At 36.2% G+C, this 13,791-nt stretch overlaps 1 protein-coding gene across 1 annotated transcript in view; it reads left to right on the top strand.

The window, feature by feature from the left end:
• MCTP2 (multiple C2 and transmembrane domain containing 2) overlaps nucleotides 1-13,791 on the top strand; it is a 217,322-nt gene that overhangs the window by 119,332 nt on the left and 84,199 nt on the right. The window contains 1 exon segment of the mRNA XM_079127378.1: nucleotides 88-181. Coding sequence (XP_078983504.1) covers nucleotides 88-181 — 94 coding nt within the window.

The following is a 13,791-nucleotide window of genomic DNA, read 5'->3' as shown; positions in this document are numbered from 1 at the left end:
CAATGTGTGAATGCTCCATAGGCCTTCACAACATTAATAGTATATTAGAAAGCTGTTTTCATTCATCAACTGCTTTTCTCCCATCAGTGCTTACAGAACTCACTGAAAGATGTGAAGGATGTCGGAATTCTACAAGTGAAGGTTTTGAAGGCAGTAGATCTCCTAGCAGCAGATTTCTCAGGTATGGAACATTTTCATTTTTTAATTGCTTTACAATGTTATTGTGATTTTTTTCCTGCTTTTAAATGGTATTACAGCAAAGCAAAATGTGGAATAAATAGAAGTAAGTGTACAACCACTGTGCATCCTTAAAAAGAGTAACAGGAGAAAAGCAACACTGATTTGTTCTCACAGTATGCACTTTTTTGTTTTTTTGGAAAAATTTTTTCAAATACTTTGACTCTGATTCAGTGTTGCACTAGTCTATTTTGGATTCAGACGTATTTATGGATTATCGTGTCATGTTTTCTGTATTTATTAAATTAATTTAGGAGTTGAATTTTGCTGCAGCACCTCAAATGACCACTGTTTGCCCTGGAGCCCTTACCCTCCTCCCCTCTGGTGCTGAATGTGCTGCACCATTAAGAGCAGACAACGCGTGCTTCATAGACCTGTGTGTGCAAGTATGTCTGTTTGGAATCTCACTGAGACAGTGAGCAGAGTCCAGACCCTGGGACTGTCACCTGGCTGTGGACATTGTCTTTTAAGAAGTTTCTCTTGGTGCTTCAGGAACATGCACTTTCAGATGAAGGCTGGAGCAGGCGTGTGAGGTGCTGAATTGTGTCCTGCGGCATGTAGAGTAATCCAGACTCGCCAGTGTCTGATCAGCTACACTCATTGCCCGATTACTCACTTGTGCTGACTAACAATTTAGATGTCTACATGACAGGTGCTATTTACCAAGCAAATTGATGAACACAGAAAGTGTTCAACAGCCATGGTTCTATCTATTGACACTGTATTGGGTGTTTTTTTTTGTTTGTTTTTGGTTTTGTTTTTTTGTTTTTGTTTTTGTTTTTCCCCATCTTTTATTTTTAGAATGTGGTCTACTCTTTTTGTTCCTCACATACAGCAACAATTACACTATGCTGGTAAACTTCTAAACTTCTGAGACTATGTTTAAAGAAGCTCTAACATCAGGGAAATGGATTTTAATTTTAAGCACATCCTATTACAAAATTATGGAAAATATAAACTTAATATAAAACAGGAGTTCTCTCTACCCTCCTTCAGTGAACTAATGTAAATGAATACTCTACAGTCTCTTTATATAAACTGCTTCCCACTTTAAAGAAGTGCCTAGTGAGCAGATGCATAAAATGTATTTATTTGGCCAAATGAAAGATATAAATTTTAAGGACTGTAGATGAAATACTAAAACAGTTACTTCTGATTGTCATTAATATAGTTTCAAATGTTCATAGTCTCATGTTAATTGAAAATTCTCCTTTCTTTTTACTTATATTTTATGAAAATGTTTAATATTTCACGTGAGCCTTTGACACTTAACTTGACTATTTCACACATACCTTTGACGTTAGCAGTATGTCATTACTAGAACATGTCTAGAGTTATTCACTAGTTTCCCAGAGCAAATTATTGTTATTTCTAAGTGTTTAGAGCAGCTCTCTTTGAATCCACATTTGTTACTGTCTCAGGAAATGTCTTAAGCTCCAAGAAATTATTTATGCCTTTAAGCAGTATTTTTAAAAAAATTTCTTTTGTTGTTGTAGTTTTTAGATCTGTAACAACAAATTGAAATACATCCAAAATTTTTTTTCTTCTTTTTTTTAAGGCTGCTTTAGAACCATATCTATATGTGGAAAAACATTTTTACAACCTATTTTATTTTTTCCATACTATCAGGTGTCCTTCAAGCTCCCCAAACTTGGTAAGAGTAATTTCAGGCCAATATGTCATATCCTAAAGTGTACGTGAAATATTTAAGGTAAATAGGAAAGGAAACTAAAGAATGACTGTAAGTATCCGAAGATGAGGCAAAACCCTCTTTATGTACGAATAATTTGGGGAGAGAAATGTTAGTTTTGTTTGCTTGTTTTCTTTCATCTTTATATTCAAAATATTTCACAGATAGTTTTGTAGTGGTGAAGCTGAGTATCAAAGGATGCCAGTGTCTAAAAGCAGAAGTTTAGCAATAAAATGGCTCTATGTGGTTTGAGTAAATGTCCTGCTGCTTTACTTTCTCTGTATTATATTTATGAGAAAATTATCATTATTCTGAACTGAGGCAAAGTGATTTATCATTAGCTGAACACGTCCTTAGGCCACATTGATCTTTGTTTTTAGAATCGAATCTCACAGTCTGTCCCTTACATATTCTGAAGCTCCTAGTTGAGTCCTCCAGCATGCTTCCCAGCTAAGATATTACTTCACCATGGCAGAGTAGACCTACTCCACACAGTTGACATGCCATTTTTCTATGTGTAAAGTGAAACACATTCAAATTTCAGTGAGATGGCAACAAGGATGCTGTTAATATCTCCAGGAGGTTAGCAGTAATGACACACAGTAGGAAATCGAGAATTACTGCTTTTATCATCATCCTTACCAATTCCCTGATGTACAGGGAAAAAAAAAAAATCAGTATCACTTATTGGTGGATCAAAAGAGGCATGAATTGTTGCCAGTGCCAGGATGGTTTGAAAAATAAGTAACTGTTTATATCCAACCTTTTCTAGTCAGCCATATTTTATAAATGGATGTTCATTTGTTGCAGCTGATCAGGGAACAAAGTATTCACCCTTAAACTAAAAAGAAATACATTTAGTCCAAGTAAGAATGATGGTCATTTTAGATGGGTTACAAAAGGAAGCTTCCCATCCTTTCCACTTTTTAATCTATCCATCTAAAGTGATAATTTCTTCTTTAACATAATACCAAATAACTGATTCTTCCAGTTTACTTCACCTAAGATTCAGGAACTCTGATGAAGTACAAGCCTGAGGGGGACAGGTGGGGCAGTCTCTGTTTGTAGGGTGCTGGGACCTCAAGTAATGGAGGAAGAATAAATGCAGAAGGCAAGACCTATTGTCACAGGTTTGGTAATCTTCAAGCCTCCTATCTCTCTGCAAATAACAATTAAAAAAGAAAGTAAGTCATGCAAGACTCTATGACTAAACCAGATATTCCTTGTTAGTTGTTATTGATGTGATGATTACATAGTCACAAAAAGAAATTAAAACTGAACACTTGTTACTGCGCTGGTATTTTCGAATAATGAAAGAACATTCATATACAAAAGTAAATTTCTTTTCCAAAAGACATTTTCTTATATGAAGGAAATGATTAGTATATTCAAATGTCACAAAGTGTATTAATAACCTAATTCTACTTATGTAAGATCCCAAGGCTTTACATGCTTCAATATAAAATATATATATATATTTATTATTAACAAGGAGTTTTTAATTTTTTTCATTTTAAATAAAATATTAAGCAGGATGAGATGCTCAATAGTTCCAAGAGTTGCATTCATTGATGCTTTAATTCAGTCCTCTTCAGTGAGTTTGCTAGCTGTGATTGTATTTATATTTTAACAAAAGCAACAAATTATCAGTTATCTAAGAAGATAGTAAAATACATGTTTATTTTAAAAAATTCTTTATACATTCCTTTTGTAAATATGGTATTGTGTGATTGAAGCTATTCATTATGAATAAATTTAAATTTACATATATCTTGGTACTTTTTTAAGAGTTTCTGAAATTTATTATAAAAGAGAGACCTTTTTTAATAATGGGAATTTGAAGTAAGCTGTCTTGGAGCACATCCCTCTAAAATTGTAATGTTCTTAAGTCTGTGCCTATACTGGTTGTGGATAACTATAAACAGTCAAATAGAAGAACATGTCAGAAATATTTATGAAAGATATCTTGTTGCAAAACCCTTGTACACAGTACAACCTAAAATCTTTAAGTAATCAATTATGTAGTCTGATATCATTACTTTTGTGGTAACCAAACCATCTCCTTCATTCATGAAACATGTACTATGCTTTCAGAATCAAGGTGAATATAGCTATGTATAATATTTGATGAAACCAACATATTTCACTACTGACTGTTTTAAGAAAAACACCTCACATTGTAATGATTAAAAAGGAGACAGACATTTTGTTATGGACAAAGCTGAAAAATAGTGCAACAGGTTTCTTATCCATAGTGGAAGCTCACACAGAGAGTGATGCTGTATTCTGGTGTGCTCTGGGGCATATCAGATTCATGTATTAATACCATGGAGAAAAGGCAGTTATCTTATAAACTATGAGAAAATAATAAAATATCCAGTGGGTTAATAGAAATGTTCTAGAGAATTGAAACATTTTCTGATCATAATTGTACTGTAAGATAAGAAGACTTATCTTGTACATAAGAGAGATTAGCCAGTGAAGAGTAGGAAACTCTCTTGCCAGGCTTGCAGGGCCATTCTGGAAAGCCTTATTATGACCCATAGAATGTTTTAATTTGTAGGATTAATTCAACCAATCAGGACTGAAACCATCATGTCCACCACTTGTATAGTGCATGTGCAGATGTCCAACATCTTGTCAATGGCCCTTCACTCTCATTTCCTGGAATCAAAAGTTGCCTTCAAATGTTTACCATTCTGTTAATAGTGTTTTCTCTTTGTTGATTTTGTTCTTTAAAATAATTCTTACATAGTGCAATTCCCTCAAAAGTCGTCCTCTTGTGACAACATGGGTTATGTTTGTCTCCCTCAGCTTCACTACTGCTACCCAAACCCTGTTTTGGCTACCAGGATGGCCCCTGCCCATTAAGAATCCTTGTAAAATATAGGACTGAGAGAAACTTAGGAGAGTTCTCTTTAACTTGCTGTTCCAATAGTAGAAAATGACAAGCATTCCTTAATATCATTCAGGGTAGGATGATATTAAGTAATACAACAAAATAATACAAGAAAATATCATATATATCTCACTATCCCCTCCTTCTGTTGTACAATCCCATCTTCATTTTTCATGATCCTATCAGTCTAATAATCTGTGTGTCATGATGAGAAGCTAGGGAGTTGTCAGGAGGCAATGGAGGAACAAAACTGGAAGTACCAACTTTACTCATAATTGGGACTTGTTTTTTCTCCAAAAATCAACATGGATATTTTTTCATGCTTGAGACTTATTGACACTTCTTGCCATATAAAAAATAGCCCATCAATATGTGGCTCAGTGGGAGAGCACTTGCCTAGCATGTGTGAAGCACTGGGTTTGATTTTCAGCACCACATATAAATACATAAAATAAAGGTCCATTGACAACTAAAATAATACTTAAAAAATAATATCAAAAATTTTCAAATCTACAGGATCCTCTTGACATGTAGTAGTGATGTCATCACTTGAACCCCTCTCTGTGGCCAGTGTTAGCAAATGAGTCAACTACCAAATTAACATAATCTCAAGGTATTTATCAGAGAAATGGTAAAAACAACATGTTTTCAGGAAAGAAGTCCAGGTTATTATGAGATGGCCTTATTTGATATATAAGCATGTTAGGGATAGTACCAGTACCTGGCTCGGAAGAACAAAGATACATTTAGTTCCAGAAACCCCTGCTCCTTTCTAGTGAACCCAGTATAATGTCCTGACCTGCTTTTTAATTTTTCTTGATTTAAGCAAACTCAACTTGGTAAATCTGATGACAAATACGTTTCACTGAATGCCTATACTCAGTAAACAGAAAACCCCTTAGTGAGCATAGGCGCTATAAGAGAGTACTCTGTTTTCCTTCACTTCACCCTCCTTCTGCTGTAGAATTCCCGATAGAGGACACTATCAAAATTAGGGAGTGGTTCCTTGGGTGTGCCATTAGGAGGAGCTCTTGGCATGTCCCCGACACAGGTTTGAGCTCACATTTACTAGGGCAAAGGACTTCATTCATTCCATAAGTTCATGAGTCCTTCCATTTACCTGTGACCTCTGCCTAAAGTAAATTAATGTTCTGTTCAATGAGTTGTTCATTGATGATGAAAATTAGTGGTGGTGATGTTGTGTTTTGTTTTCTGAGGTAGCTGCCTGTCATTTTAATCCCTATGTACTGTGGGGATATAATATACAGAGTATACAGAGAAGCACAGGCCGATGTGTTATCTTGATTCTACCACACACTGGCCTGGGGTCTACTCTTAAGCCTTCACAATCTCAGGTATCTTGAATATGCCCAGTATATATAATGTGTTTAGGAAATGTTTTCTTATTCTTTATTAAATTTATTTTATTAGAGTGTCATTATATGGCAAATTCCACAGATTCTTTTTGATATGTTATTTATAAATTTCTCTAATTTAAGATAATGTTGAAAATGAAAGCATTGTTAATTACTCTTAGATATTCAGATACATTTAGAAACCTACAGCTACTACATAAGATGCTTTTTCTTATTAGATTCTGTTTCTATGATTTGCAAGAAATTAAGAAAAAATTCTTTTTGGGAGAGTAATTCTCATGCTAACCTAATATAGTGCTTTCATTTCACATTTTCACAATATGAATAATAGTTTTATTCATATAAAATACCTTTGTGGATCATCTACCTTTAATTATGTATAAAATGCTATTCTCTGAAACTATTGACCAATATACTCCATTTAGACCACACAAAACACATAGCAATGTTCCAGCCATATGCTTTATTTACTTTTGAGTTATTTCTGTAAATTATAATGTTGACTATTAAGGTTTTTCTTTTGTTGTTTTGTTTTCTTTTGAAACAGAAGACTACTTGTATCAGAAAAAGAGTGGTCACTGGGAATTTTAAACCACATGCCCACTTTATGGTTTATTTTCATTGTCTATCTCTGGGAGCTGTATCCATAGCAATACTTCTCCTCTTAAAGATGCCCTATTTTCAAGGGGATGACTATAATTGGAGTTTCTAGAAAGCTCACTGGTAGTGATTGAATGCTTTTAATTTTCATGTGATCCTCTTGGATAACTGAGCCCAAATCAAGAACTTTTGAAAACACATTAAAAACTATATAAATCTACCTTTGGCAAGCTGTTTTAACTCTCTGCCAAAGAATGCATTCTCTAGTCAAGGCACAGTTTGGGAGTATGTAGAAGATTTAGCAGTTGTCATTTAATGGCACCATGAGAGTACACAAATTCAGTTCATTTGCAGCGCTTTGCAAATTACAGGTATCACTTTGATCCTAGTGGTTGGGTTCTTAGAAAGATCTTAATTTATGTCAGCAAATGCATTTCTTCTCCTATGATAGCCCCTGGTAACATGGTGGGGCATTGACTCCTGCTTTCACGTGAGGTGACTAAACCAGTGACTCTCTATCTGATTATAATCATGTTGCTAAAGTCAAGAATAGGAGCTAAGATTCATTAAAGGACACCTAACTGAGTTGCTTTGGGAAGTGATGTTTTAGTGGAGAAGTCAAGGATAAAGAGCTGGAACAGTATTGTTAAATGAGGGAATACCATTTTTCAAGCCATTTTTTCCAAGGAGCTGGAAAAAATCAAGTGAGACTGGAAAATAGAGAGCACGGGAGACCTTCAGGGAGAGGAAACTAGCATCTTAGGTAATAGAAGACGATGTGGGAGCTCAGGGGCCAGGTAGAGGAATTTGAGAAACGACTTAAGTAGGGGAGTGAAGTGATGTGATATAAAGTTTAAACATTTACTCTGGCACTGGTGGGCAGCAAGGCTTTTGCACAGGTAGTGAAATCATGGCGATATTAAGCAAATACTGAGGATACTGGTGTGTTTTGAAACATGAGTGGTACCTGGGGAGTGGAGTTAGAAGTGGTAAAAAATTCTGATGTCATTAATCCTTGTTTGTTCTACATTTGTGCTGGAATTATAAAAACATCAGAAATTTAACTAAATAATATTTCAACAAAATATCCTCTTAGTCCTTTGCTGTCTTCCCAGTTTTTATGTGGACCTGCTTGCCCTTTGTTCCAAACAAACTGAGTAGGTTTTTGCCTGTGTGACACTGAGGAAGCCACATTGTCCTAAAGGAACCTGTGACCTACTTGAAAACACAGAGCACAAGTAAAAAGTAGATCCAGAAAGAACCAAAATTGGCATTTCCTTATTTTATTTTTTTAAATCCCTGTCAGCTCCTGGCATGGGGATCTACACATTGCGAGGATCATTATGGATCTGTTGAAGCAATGAGCAGATAGATTATATGGGAGATATTCTAATAGTCAGGTGAACAAGTTATCACAGGAGTCCCTGTCTTCCCTACAGATTGCAGGGTAAGTTTCAGGTAGAATATGTATCTGCACCAGGCCTGGGAGGTTAGCTGGCATTCTAATTTCTGGAAAAGAGGCAAATTTGGAAGAGCATTGCACAGACAAGCTGCTTTGCATGCAAAGTGGAAAGCATGAATGAACCCTGTACCCGTTTGCCAGATAGGATGGGGCAGCCTAGTATGGTTGGAAGTGGGGCAAAGAGACACATGCCTGGCTAAAGAACTGGTGAACAGCAGGCAGATAAGAATGGGTTGTGTGGGTTAAGTTGACAGAGAATTTAAGTTTCCAGAATGATCAGTTAAAATTTGTTTTAATATTTGATGGTAGGGTTTATAAATAAAGGGTTAAAAAACACGGCATTAACGCAGTTTTTGGAAATTTACTCTGAAATGACAGTGCTGTTTCCCTTTTCCTTTTTCCAGCTTTTCTGGGTTATAATGCTCCATACATAACTTCAGGAATTATCTTCCTCTGAAAACCCTGACCCTTGTTTTGAGTCACCAGGCTACGGTGACTCCTGACGGCTGGATGAGTAAAATGAAATGGAATTAAGTGAAAAGTACTGGTCATGACCTTCAGGCCACTACTTGCCTGTTAATATATAGTTGTCACTTGATATCTCTGTGAGATTAGTTGTAGAGCTCCCACTCAAATATCCAAATGCCAGGGTGCTCACATTCCTTGTATAAAATGATGCAGTATTTACATAACACTTACATTTTATCTTGTACTATAAATAATCTTCAGATTACTTGCAATACATAATACAATGTAAATGGTCATCATATTGCATTATTTAGGGAATAATGACCAGGGAAATAAAAGAAGTCTGTACCTGTTCATTTACAAAGGAAACCATCATAGGGCAAATACATATTACATGATCCACCCTTGGTAGAACCTGTGGATACAGAAGGCCAATTGTATGCATGTATATAAATATATTTTCTTAATAAATTTGTCCCATCTTCTCAAGAAGGATATGTCCATTTTTGCTAAATGAGCATCCCCCTTCTAAGCCTCATTTAAGATTCACCTCCATTATGAAATATTTTCCCAACCAAATTAAATTTCTCTGAATTTTCATTTCCTCCTCTGAACAAATGGCATGCAGGTTCCAGATATCCAGCTATCCAGGGAATAAACAGGAAATCTAGATAAAGAAATATGTTTTCTTGAGGGAGTGTGGAGGGATGGGAGAAGCATGGCTCCCTCTGCTCAGAACTCATCTCTGGAGCCTCTGTCACTTGGCCATGGCCCTTTTCCCAGGAATGGTAAGGGCATGCATGCATACATTGGTTTTGCCAGCTTCAGGACCCATAAGTGAAATACACAGGCTCAATATGGAAAATAAATCTATAGATATGGGATATAAGAGGTGTAAAGACAACACACAATTGGAGCTCAGGGATGGGGACAACTCAGTATGCTGTAGGATTGAGTGTGAATGAAGTTTCCATTGAAATGGTGACATTTGAAGAATAGCAGAGACCAGGAGGAGAGTTCCTTATAGGTAATGGCTTGGTGGTCCTTGTGTATCAGAACAAGGTTTGATGGGAGGGACAGAGTTTCTGTTCAGAAATTGTTTTCATATGAATACTGTGACCCTTGAAATACATTTACTACTTGCCATTCAACTTTTTTTTTCTTTAGAAGTTGATCATCTGAGGTATTTGTTTTTTAAATTATTTTTTAATTTTTTAATATTTTACAGACTGCATTTTGATTCATTGTATACAAATGGGGTACATCATTTCATTTCTATGGTTGTACATGATGTAGATTCATACCATTCATGTAATCGTACATGTACATAGGGTAACGATGTCTGTCTCATTCCAACATTTTTCATATCTCCTCCCTCTCATTTCCTTCTACATAATCTAAAGTTCCCCCAATCAACTTTTATAATTGACAAAATGGAAAAGCCCTTAGTTGCTGTTCAAGGAATATAAATGATTCTGAAACTAGTGTTTCACAATCACACAAAAGAATAGCAAAAGATTCCATGTGCAAGGTGCTAAAACTCCATTGTGAAACTGAATCACCATTGGCATCACTATATCTCGGTGACATGTCATCTGAGCACAAAAGAGGCCATTCGGATATTTTACAGAAAAAAACGTGGCATGCCTGAAGGTCCCGACAGGAGTCTGCCCAGTGCTATTCTCTCAGTGTCATGGGGGACATTGGGACTTTCCATTTATTATGGGAAGTCATTATTGTCCCCAATAAAAATATTCATCCTTTAAGTCTTACATAAGAGAAAAATCAAACCATAAAGTGTACATAAATCACTCTATAAACATTTTAATGTCTTTGTTTCTTCTCTCTGCCTGTTTATACTGTAATATTAATAAATGCAGCATTTTAATGAGCTTTGACTGAATAACGTTTAGAGAGTTGGTGCAGCGTGTTCCTTGGAGACACATAACCAAAGTTCCCAGTTTCTGGAGGGAAGTCTGTTCCTCATTAGCTGGGACAGCTACGTGTGTGCTTGCTCAGAAGAGTGGGAGCTGCAGCATGAGCCCACCTGTGCCTCAACAGCACGAGGCTCGTCTCTGCCCTGCTGTGGAGTAACCCCAGGGCTTTCATTAAAAGTGTCAGGCGGTTTCCCCAGAGCAAGTGCTGATGGCATGTCATGTTGGTGTCTCTGGAGGAGCTGCGCTGACACCTACTAATAGTCTGACAAACGGTTAAGTAGCTGTTTCAGCTTGGGTTGAGGAATCAAGCATGCTGTACCTGAGCATGGAGCCCAGGGCTCCTGTTCTCTCCACAGTCACAGTGTTGTTCTACATCAGCAGCCTCCATCCCATCTACATCCCCCGCAGGGTACATTTCCAGAGAAAACCATTTTTAAATAAGCAAGAATCTTTTTGCAGATGGATTTTTGTGAAATCATTTGATTTTGACTGTCCAGCATCTCAAATCCCTCTTATGTTTGGGATGTTTCCCATTGCATGTGGGGAGAACATGTCAGAGCCCACTGCATTTAGAAGCTCAAAATCCTGGTCTCTCTTTCTGGTTTTGGGGCATGGGTACTTGGCTAGGCAGATGATTCATAAGAGGCCTTTGAATGTTATCAAATGAAGCAAAGAAACAAATAGAGAATTCATATTGGAAGAAACTATAGCTAGGCTTTAGAGGCAGGAGTATCCTTTGCAGGCCAGTATTCCTGGAAGCAAAGGCCTTTTTCTGGGTTGAGATATTAGATCAAGGATTACACTGTAATATTAATGTTAACTATTACACTGTAATATTTACTACTTTGTGCCTAAGTTACTCTTTGGTTGATAGCAAACCTGGCTTTGCAGGGTTTCTGAAAGCTATATTATTTTAATAAATTCCTTTTCTGTCAAATTTAGACAGGGCTTCTTTCCATTGTTTGCAGATAAGATCCTAACTCATTCATTTATATCTGTGGCTTGATCATTGTCTAATGGTAACTGACCTCTAAAGTCATTTAATGGCATTGACTTAAAAGGTTTGGCCAGGTATCCAAGAGTCTAGACTATAAGTCAGTGGAATGGAATCTTCTGTTTCAAACTGAACTTCAACCACGCATATGCTCCTCTTCTCCATTTTTTTAGAAAACATTATCCTCATGAAGGCTCTTACATACTTAGTGTCTCTCTCAATGTGCAGTACTTCAGTGTGCTCCTGGTTATTAAGTGAATTAGATGTTGGTTCAGTGACCTGAATGGCAGGTCAGCAGGTCAAGAGCATGAGCGCTCTCTGTATTAGGCGTTGGCCCAGGGCTCCTTGGCATTTGTTGGAAAATCATCTGTCCCAATGCCCCCAATTAATTTAGCATTCACATCTTTGTAAAGTACCAATGTGCTGGGGAGGCAGGAAATGAGTTAATGTTGTCAGGACATTATAGAACTATTCATTCTTTCCAATTCTAGATCCCTCTGCCAAATCTCACAAAAGGGAAGAGAATTTTTGGTAGCACTCTGAATTTAACTTCAGATTTAGAGTTGTCTTACTTTTGTGTGTGTGGTTTTAGAGAATGTGGGAGATAGGACAGAAAAATAAGAGATGAGAATGGAGAAGTCAAGGATGAGCTTAAGATATTTTAAGATAAAGTTCCAAAACTATTTTATCGAATGTTTTATAGCACCAAAAATGTATCTCTTGTGGTCGCATAATATACTGAGTATATAGAATCATACAAGTTTGTGATCATTAAAAGCGTTTTAAATCCTGAAGTTATTTCTACACTTCTTTTGCACTTCTTCTCAAAGTCATTTAAAGTTTCTAAGAGTTCATAGATTTTCAATTTAGAAGAGTAACTATTTATTCTGACCTCAAGAAAGTTTAGGATTGAAACAGAGATGACCTCCATTTTTCCTTTTTGATTTTTAACTGACATATAGTAAAAATTATAATACGGTGTGATGTTTTGATACATACAGTGTGTAACATTTAAATATACTTACTATATTTATCAACTCATATATTTATCATATCTTTTTGGTGAGAACCTTCAAAATCCTTCCTTCTTGCTACTTTGAAATATTCAATGCAATGTTGTCAGCTGTCGTTTCCCTGTTGTGAGGGAGAAGCCAGAATGCCTTCCTCCTGCCTAACCATGACTTTGTGCTTGATCCATCTTCCCCACTCAGCTTTCCCTCCTCCCTGCCCAACCTCTGATTGTCACTAGAATGGCCTTTTTAGATTGCACAAAAAGTGAAATCATGCAATATTTCTTTCTATGCCTATCTTATTTAACTTAACATAATGTCCTCCTGGTTCATCCATGTTGCCGCAAAACACTAGCTTTCATCTTCATTATGGCTGAATATTATTCCTTTATGTATATGTGCCACATTTTCTTTATCCACTCATCCAATGGATCCTTGTTTGATTTTTGACTACTCTGAATAGTGTTACAATAACCATGTAAATATTTCTTCAACAAGAAGAAATGCAAATATTTCTTCAACATATTGACTTCATTTTCTTTATATATATACCTGATAATGGAATGCTGAATCATATGATAGATTTTTTTTTTACTTTCTGAGGAACCTCTGTAGTATATTTCATATCAACTGAATTAATTTACATCCCTCCAGCTGTGCATAAGAGTTCCACTTTTCTCACTTTTCTACATCCACACCACTATTTTTTTTTTTTTTTTGTCATTTTGATAGTAGCCATTCTAAGTGGGGCAAGGTGATATCTCATTGTGATTTCAAGTTGCATTTCTCTGATGATTAATACTGTGAACATTCATATATTTGCTGGCCATTTGCCTGTCTTCTTTTGAGAATTTTTTCTTTTCCTTTTCAGATCTTTTACCCATCTTTAAACTGGTGGGCTTTGAGGGTTTTGTTGCTGTTGTTGTTGCTATTGAGTTCATTTTAAAAATAAAACAAAAAAGTGAATCTTCTCAGGTCAAACTGATAGCCCGTCCTGTGAGACCTATGTGTTTACTGACTTTCACCTGTATTTGAGCTGGATGGGGTGTTCTGTGTCAGGTCCCAGGCTGTTAAGATGCTAAAGAGAAAACACCATAGACTCTGTCCACCTTCCACAT

This window comes from Sciurus vulgaris (assembly GCF_902686455.1).
Source record: "Sciurus vulgaris genome assembly, chromosome: 2".
NCBI lineage: Eukaryota > Metazoa > Chordata > Mammalia > Rodentia > Sciuridae > Sciurus > Sciurus vulgaris.
This window is presented reverse-complemented; position numbering and strand designations above follow the sequence as displayed.